The following is an 8,881-nucleotide window of genomic DNA, read 5'->3' as shown; positions in this document are numbered from 1 at the left end:
TAAGTCATAGATGTTTAATACAGAAATGTACAAGCCTTCATCACTATTTCCATCAAAAAAATCTATGAACACAATCAAATTCATTCTAATGCATAGATATATTACCCGATATAAACACTGTGGCTACTGCATGTTGACTGCATTTTACTGCATGAATTAGCATAAAATCTATTAATAGAACTCAGTTAGTATAGGTCCAGTTGTAATTCCTATTGTTGCTATCAGCGTAATGACACACAGATCTGGAAGGGTTTAGGGGGCGTCTTGACCTTTTCCTGGGATTCGAGGCACGGTTGTGGTCCTTCAGGAGGTGAGAATGAGAACCTTTGGAGGAGTGAAGTGAAGAACAGGAACAGTGTATTCCGTGCCAGCTGCTCACCAAGACATGACCTTTTCCCTGGAGAAGTTTAAAGGCAGGATACACGTATGCACACATCGTCTTACATTAAACATCATCTGTAAGTGTGAGCGAAATACAATAAAAGACTACCTGCAGAAAATGGATAAAATGCTTCCCGTTTCCTGAAATTCCTTTGGTCATCTAGGAAGTGCTCAGGGTAAAACTGATCTGGTTTTTCCCATTGTGATGAATCCTTCAGCACAGAGCCGAGATTACAAATCACCATTGTGCCCTTGTGTGAAAGTAAACAGAGAAACATATTCATATAATTACAATTAATAACAGCAAAACTTTCATATCTGTAAATACAGTCCATTGTGAAAAAAAGTAAATTTTAGCGTACATTTAAAAAGTATTTATTACGGAAATAATATGCTTTAAAAGAATATACGTAAGTGCGAAATTTAACTGCATGTTATTTGCAATTAAATAAAAAAATTATTATAATTTCAATTCATAATAAATGTAGTAACTGAACTTTAGAGTGCTTCTTTTTTGGCTTACTTAAGTACATTTTTATATGTAATTTCATAATTATTTATATACTGTCTTTGAAATGGTTGAAGTCAATGTACTGCCAAATGTACTGACCAGAAATTATGGTAAACTAAAACATACTTTAATGTAATTTCTATTGAAAATTGTATGTATTTAAATAATTTGCACTTTACATTTACTTTGGTATGTTAGTCACACAAGTGTACTTCTTTAAAACATGACAAAATATTACTAAAACATGATTTAAAATGTAAATGTAGACTTTTTAAAAGTGTACTTAAGTGTTTTAAGGAACAGTTATGATAGTGTACTATCTTTACGTATCATGTTATCTGCAAGTACAGTTATTTAAAATGTACTTTTAAGATTTGTAAAACACTACAAACATTCAATACAATTAAGCAAACTTCTTTTGGTTACACTTTATTTTAAGGTGAAGTAGTTACATTGTACTTACTCGTATAAGTGAGTAATTAATTACATGTACTTACTAGAGTTACAGTTAGGGTTAGGGTTTTGTTTAGGGTAAGTTACTTGTAATTATGCATAATTTACTGTTATTACTATAGTAAGTACATGTAGTAACGGTGCAACTATGTCACCTTAAAATAAAGTGTTACCCTCCTTTTTTACAAAGAGCATTAACCTATATCAGGTGTTTTTAAACTACAGATTTAATTTAATCAGGCTCTTTAAGCACATTTGAACACTTTTCCTTACAAACCGTGTTCAAATATGCAGTATGTTCCCAATGCAATTTACAAATTACCCAATGCAAAAAATATAAGCAAAAGCAATTAATCCAAAGGACAAAACAATCCAAGAAGTGCAACCATTACCATACCAAATTTCATTACAACAATAGTACAAAACTAGAGAAGAAGTACTTTAGGAATGAAGTATCCAGCCAGCACAGAGTCTCGACTTGTCAGACGGGGAGCAATCAGAGGTAAGATGTTGCTCACTCTCTGAGTTTCATGAATAACTGCGTTTGTGTAAGGCATACTGGTTCGGTCTACCAAACATGGCTGCCGAGACTTCCCAATTACGCAGTCGATCTCATCTTGAACTTTCTCTATGAAGAATTACAACAATCATACAGCTGCATACAGTGGCTATGTTAACAACCACAGACCATATATTGTGATTACTTAAATTCACATCATGAAATATATTAAGTAAGTCTATTATTATAAATTTCAATAGATGTTTTCAAGTTCACTTACTTTGGACTTTGGGGTACTTGATCATTAGAAGTAAAGCCTGTCGTAGGGTGTCACTCACGGTCTGTGTCCCAGCCTTCAACAGGTCCACAGTGATACAGGAAAGATTTTCCACAGTGAAAGCAGCTTCTGTATCCTTCCTTCTCTAAAACAAAGCCATGATTTAGACAACACTGGACCAGATTTAATACTCAGTTCCAAGAATTCAATCAAAGCATAAAACAGTAGTAGTAGTCATAAAAAAAACTTTTAGGACCCTACAAGTTTGATTAAACCATCAAAATAGGAGGAAAGTAATATAGATTTTTAAACTGAACTTGGTTAAGGGATATTTCTCTGACAAAAGGGTTGGCAAAAACCCTGGAAAAAAACAGGCAAACTTGTCAGGTTTGGATGAAGGGAAGAGGCGAGGACTCGGGCGCAGAGTAAATGATAATGGGCTTTATTTAGGTGCCAAAAACAAACAAAAAGAAGAACCAAAACTACCACGTGGGAACATCCGCAATGGGAAACAAACAACCATAATGAACTGGCACAGGACAGAGAACACAGAAAGATTAAATAGGGAAGGAAATGAGGAAGGTAACGAAAGAGAGCAGGTGAGGCAAATTAACTAATAAAAAGGTAACAAAGGGGCAGAGCCAAGATGAGAGACATGAGAAGGACACATGGCACACAGAAACAAACAAAAATCCATGTATAAAAGGCACATAGCAAAGAAACATGACAGAAGCCATGTGCTCACATAAATACACAAGACAAGACAGAAGAGCACATGGCAAATAAACTTTCATTCACCATGTGCTCAAACAGAAAGCAAGACACAAGACAGACAAAAGTGCAGAGGAGAGACAGTTATCCCAGGGCAGACAACCTCACCAGGCTGTTCAGGCTCTGGCAGGTTGGGAGAGAGGGTGAGGAAGTGTAATCCCACAAAGATGACTGCCCCAAGGGTGGCACGGCCGATGTAGTAGGTATAGGGCAGGATGGAAAGGATGGACCCCTTGGCCATGACTGGGAGAGCAGGCGGCTCTGGTACAGCTGGATGAGCAGGGACCACTGGACTTGAGACCACTGAAGACAGGTCCTTCAGGTCCACTGGATTTGGGACCCCCAGACTCAGATCCTCTGGGACCACCGGACTTAAGACCACTGAAGACGGGTCCTCCGGGACCACCGGAGTCGGGTCCTTTAGGATCACTGGATTTGGGACCACAAGAGTCAGGTCCTCCAGGACCATCGGACTTGAGATAACCAGAGTCGGGTCCTCCGGGACCAAGAGACTTAGGATCTCTGAGACCACCGGACTTGCGAGCATCAGTACTTGGGAAGCGAGAGGAACCCTTCTTCTCCTCAGCTTGCTGGGTTGAGGCAGAATCTGGGGTTGGAGTGGAAGGAGCCAGGAGGGAAATGTGTGTGGCCCAAACACACTGGAGAGCGGAGGTATATTGGGAAAGAATGGCCTCCTTGGCCTTGACTGGGAAAGCGGGCGGCTCTGGTATGGCTGGATGAACAGGGACCACAAGACTTGGGACCACCAAAGTCAGGTCCTCCAGATCCACTGGATTTCGGACCACCAGACTCGGTCCTCTAGGATCACTGGACTTTGGACCACTAGAGATGGGTCCTCCGGGACCACCGGACTTAGGAGCTCTGGGCCACCGGAGTCAGGTCCTCTAGGACCACTGGATTTGAGACCACCGGAGTCAGGTCCTGTAGGACCACTGGGTTTGGTCCTCCATGGACCATGGGACTTAGGACCACTAGATTTCAGACCACCAAACTCAAGTCCTCTAGGATCACCGGACTTGGGACCACCAGACTTAGGAGCTCTGGGACCACTGGATATGGGACTACCAGAGTCGGGTCCTCCAGGACCATGGGACTTAGGAGCTCTGGGACCACTGGAGTTGGGATAGCAGGATTTGGGAAGCGAGAGAAACCCTCCTTCTCCTCCGCTTGCTGGGTTGAGGCAGATTCTGGCAGCTCAGGGGCTGGAGTGGACAGAGCAAGGAGGGAAGTGTGTGTGGCGAGGTGTGTGTGTGAGCAAGGACCACCGGACTTGAGACCACTGGAGTCGGGTCCTCCAGGACCACAAGACTTGAGAGCTCTGGGACCACCGGACTTGGGAGCACCAGGATTTGGGAAGCGAGAGGAACCCTCCTTTTCCTCCGGTTGCTTGGTTGAGGCAGTGTAAGGTTTTATTTTATTATACAAATAAAAAAATGTATAGAACTCACAGGAAAAAGCATACATTTACTACAAAATAATGAGTTATTAATATTTAGCTGGTTCTCTCTTGTTTTTTAATCAATTTTTAGCTAATTGTTAATAATATTTGAATAAAGGGTGAAGATGTCAATTTTCCTAGGCCGGACATCACCTTTTGGGCACTACTGTAGTTGAGCTCATGATTGATATTCAAACTAATGAATATCAATCATGAAATCAATATTATTTTCTTAATGCATGTTCCTGTTTTTAGTGTACACAATTCATGCATGTACATAACAAAAGAAAATGTTTGTCTGACTGTAATCTTTGATAAAAAATATAACCTTTTTGATATAACAACATATAACTTTGTTTTACATTTACAGTGACTTTCCTTTCCCTATATTTTCAGCTCCTAACATGGGTTGTGAACGCCATTTCATGTTGACTTAGAATGAAAAAATATGAAGTTATGATGCTTGCTAGTGAAAGAGTGAAAAGTCTTCATTATCTTACCTTATCGATCTCTCCAATGTAGGCATCTATGAAATCACGATGATCAAAAGGATCCCAATCCTTCTTTTGTTTCTCAATTTGTTTCTTAATGAAGGCTGTTAGCTTTGTGTAGTTTGATTGAATAGTTTTATGTGATCCATAGAAACGTTCGGCAAGCCCAGGAAAAGCATTATAAAACTAAAAATATATTAAAACAGAAAATTTGCATTAACATCAACTTATTTCACGTAATCTGATTCAAACTAAAAGCTAGTAAGCACTGGTAAACAATATACCGTCTAATAATTTATGAATAGGTCAAATAAGTGTATTTGGGGAAAAATTAAACCTCCATATTTCAGAGAAGGAACAGTGAAAAAGTACCTGAATTTGTGGAATATTTTCTATGAACATTGAGTCTGAATTTAGAAGTAGGTTCTGGAAGTCAGTGAAGTTGTGGTCAAAACGCTTCCCAAACACAAAACATCCAATTACATTAGCAGCGGCATTGTTTAGAGTGTCATGAGGATTGAAAGGGCACCCTGTCAAGGATAATATTGTTATAAGCAAAGAATGGGTAATGTCTCAAATCTCTCAAATCTTAATTGCATTCATCATTGACACAAAAATGCCATTGGTTGTAGTTTGTGTCATAACCAACATTACATGCCAACAAAGCGGAGAATATGTATCATATATTAGTTCTTTTTGTAGCTTGAGAAACACTATGAATCACTATGCACGGAAAAGAACTGCATGAAAATGCTAAAAAACAAATACCCTTTTGTGTTCGACAGAAAAAAGAGCAGCATACTGATGATTGGAACAATATAAGAGTAAAAATGTAAAAAAAAAAAAAAGTAAAATGGCAGTATTTTAAGTTGTGTGAATTGTACCTTTAAGACTTGTTACAGAGCTTTGTGAGTGTGTTGTTAACAAACAAATTTGCAGATTGATATATTATATAAACTTTTTCTCACTCGGACTCAACTCTTTGGGAAATTTACTTTAATTATGGCATGGAATATGTGTTGTAAACTAGAAATACAAAAAAATTTGAATTGAATGATTTAATAAAAATGTTTTGGCTTAAAAAACGCATGACATCACTTAGAGCACCTTTAAGCCATGTTAGCGTTTCAGAGCGTCCCGAGGATGCAGGTTTCGTGACATCATCGCGTACAATAGAAGTCCCATTTCATTGGCTAGGCACCAACCAATAAAATGGCTCCTTTGAACACCCCCCGCTCCCGCCCCCCTTTCCTCTCTCGCCGCCACTGAGTTTCAATTGCACAAGTTAGTTTTGCACCTAATATATCGCGAAAAGAGTAGCAAAAGTCAAGGAATTGAAATTGGGAAAATTTTAAATTGCAGTCACTGATTTGAGAAGTTGCAAGTGCCTAATTGAGGTTGTACTGTGAATGTGAATGTAATATTAAATGCAAATATATATTACAAGTTTGTGTCTGTCATTGTATTTTTGTGAATGGCATTTTACACATTTGTGACTACTTGTCTGCAGCTTCAAATTTAGAATACAGGTTTGTGACTATTGGCTGCGAGTTCAAATTTCAACATTCAACTTCAGATTTTTATTTCACATTGGAGCTGTGAGTGTAAATGTTTGCATACAAGTACGAATATTTATTGTACAAGTTCTCAAATTCACATCTACGTGCTCTCGAGTTTTGCTACTCTTTTACCTTCATAACCAGTAACTAACTAAGCAGTGGATTTGGCAAACAGTCCCAGAAACAGGGGCAAATATAGCATCACACCTTGTTCTTCCTCAAAGGTCTGACACAGAAAGATGCATTCTTGTTGAATGTGAAGCTCCAAAGCATTTTTGTCTTCAGCAAAGGCCTTCAGGTGAGAGGCGGTAAAATGCCGCTGCTTCCTCCAGTTGTATCCACTGCTCATAGAAATACCTGGAAAGTTCATAAAAATCAAGGTTATTTTAAACAATTTGCCAGCTTGATGGCTTGCAGCCTCATAATTCACTGGATTTGAAAAACAAAAACTTTTACAAGAGTATTTATCATTGAGCGACTGGGTTTCTATGTTTAGATTCAGGTAAACTGGTTGTGGCTCTAATCTATAATTCTGACACAAGAAACACTAGACTCACCATTTCCTTGAAATACTTCTTGAAGAAGAGGAGATATGGCCCGGTCCAGAAAGTAGTCTCCTTGTGTCACCAAAACCTCCTTTACCCATTCATACCCGGATACCAGCACAATCTTGTCATAACCCATTCTGAGGCTGAAAATGTTGCCAAATTTGGCAGCCACCTGCATGATAAACAAATTAAATTAAAATGAATATAGTTTGAATTTATTTAAACTTTTTTTGGTAGGATCTTTATTTGTTTTTTGTTTTTTGTTTTTCATGGACTCTTATTTTGACGTTATTTTGTCCCATACTGTCTCTGTTCATTTCCTGTTTTTCCATGGTTTTTGATTATCTTCATACCTATCTAGTTTAGTTATTATTATCACTTTGCATATATAGCCCTATGTTTAGCATCTGGATTTAAGTTAACTTTTATGTAACTGCTCTGTAGTTTTTCTCATGTTTTGATTTTGCGTATTTCTTCTAGTTTCAGTAAACTGCATTCAATGACATCCACGATCCAATAATTGATTCCAACAAAACATTACACATTTCAAATGAAACTTGTATGTCATGTGTTTAAATATATTTGTAATTACACATTTGCAATGATAACGTTGCAATTTAGCACTGTGCATATCAAATATGTACTAATAATAAATACTGAATAACACTACAGTTAAAAGATTAAGACAATGATTTTACATGTACTCAAAGTAAAACTTTGTTACACTATTTTACAGTGTCATTGTTACACGTTACATGTCGTTACTATAGTAATTACTATAAATTGTGTATAATTACATGCAACTAACATTAACCATACCCTAACCCTATAAGTGCATGTTGTTAATTAGTATTACTCAGTACTTAAATGTATAATTACACTGTAACATAGACACCTTAAAATAAAATGTAACCTAAAACTTTTAATTGAAATAATTAATCATGAAACTGTAATCTTTTTAAGTGGCCTTTTATTTAATTCATGTATATGTAGATATTATGTTATCTGCAAGTACAGTTTTTTACAGTACAAGTACGGCCTACTTCATGATTAGATGTGAACACAATTAAGGGTGCTTGTTTTCCACAAGGGTCACTTACCACAATGACACAATGCAAATGAATTGCAATAGCGTCCAGCTGCAAAGAGTTACATTAGGTTCAATTTGTGGTTCCTCTGTTATATAACAATTCGCTCTTTGTATGAGTTTTCAGATCGTGAAATTGTTAGGCCTATATAGCACAATCTGGCACAATATATAGACAGTATACTGTCAGTGTCAAGGGAATCGTTTCGCTAATAGGCTACTGCACAAAACAACGTGTGTAAACAAACAAGGGCGTGTGTGATGACTTTAGAAACACTTCAACCCCAACACACTAACTCAAAGATAAAACATCAGTGTTTTCGTGGTTGTTTTCAGCGCAACTGCTCTAAAGTCTATCGTGTAACTGTCTGGCAAAAAGCGTTATTATTGTCCCTGTCAGATTGAGCCAGTCCGTGGCTGATATATTGGCATTGCGAGTATAACATCAGCACGGCTTCAGAAAGAGTCTTTATCAGATATTCTTTAACGTGTGTTTAAGAAATAAGATTGAAACTTAGCCCACCTCATCCATCGCACGATAGTTGAAATCGATTAAAACGTTGCCAAGAAACGGGAAAGCCCATGGTCCTGGTGGGAAGTTCGGCGCATTCTTACTCTTCCAAAAGTCAAAAATGAGTAAAGATACGAGAAGAAGAACCAAAAAACTCTTGACATCCAAAACATCCAGGAATGACATCAAAAGCATGGTGGTGATTTGGGCAGAGTTTGCTTCCAAAGTCCATTCAAGTTCACGCGTCAATCTCACCAGACTGCATCACTGCCAGACCAATGGAGACCAGTGGAGACCAATGAAGCCAAACAACACGAATGAAGGAATGATGAAT

General features: G+C 37.9%; 2 protein-coding genes across 2 annotated transcripts; both read right to left on the bottom strand.

Annotated features, from left to right (window-relative positions):
• Positions 1-8,881, bottom strand: LOC309498643 (cytochrome P450 2J2-like). The gene is made up of 9 exons (XM_082169487.1): positions 8,560-8,881; positions 6,959-7,121; positions 6,609-6,758; positions 5,215-5,372; positions 4,852-5,028; positions 2,125-2,266; positions 1,786-1,973; positions 491-632; positions 1-397 (listed from the first exon to the last, which is right to left on the bottom strand). Exons 1-9 carry the CDS (start codon positions 8,740-8,742, stop codon positions 222-224), a joined length of 1,479 nt encoding a protein of 492 aa, XP_082025613.1. The 5' UTR covers positions 8,743-8,881; the 3' UTR covers positions 1-221.
• On the bottom strand, positions 2,277-4,533 carry LOC309500112 (uncharacterized protein; the record flags this gene model as incomplete). The annotated part of the gene is made up of 3 exons (XM_082171677.1): positions 2,277-3,551; positions 3,722-4,100; positions 4,505-4,533. 3 exons carry the CDS (start codon positions 4,531-4,533, stop codon positions 3,009-3,011), a joined length of 951 nt encoding a protein of 316 aa, XP_082027803.1. The 3' UTR covers positions 2,277-3,008.

This window comes from Leuciscus leuciscus (genome assembly GCF_965113295.1).
Source record: "Leuciscus leuciscus genome assembly, chromosome: 5".
Lineage (NCBI taxonomy): Eukaryota > Metazoa > Chordata > Actinopteri > Cypriniformes > Leuciscidae > Leuciscus > Leuciscus leuciscus.
Note: the sequence above shows the minus strand (reverse complement) of the source record. Positions and strands in the feature narration are given on the sequence as shown.

Excerpts from the sequence above, each read along its gene's own strand:
- LOC309498643 (XM_082169487.1), bottom strand. The coding sequence starts at position 8,742 with ATGCTTTTGATGTCATTCCTGGATGTTTTGGATGTCAAGAGTTTTTTG. Across the intron at positions 1,974-2,124 it reads CAAGTACCCCAAAGTCCAAA|AGAAAGTTCAAGATGAGATC; the intron begins GTAAGTGAACTT and ends AATTCTTCATAG. Across the intron at positions 398-490 it reads ATTTTATCCATTTTCTGCAG|GGAAAAGGTCATGTCTTGGT; the intron begins GTAGTCTTTTAT and ends AAACTTCTCCAG.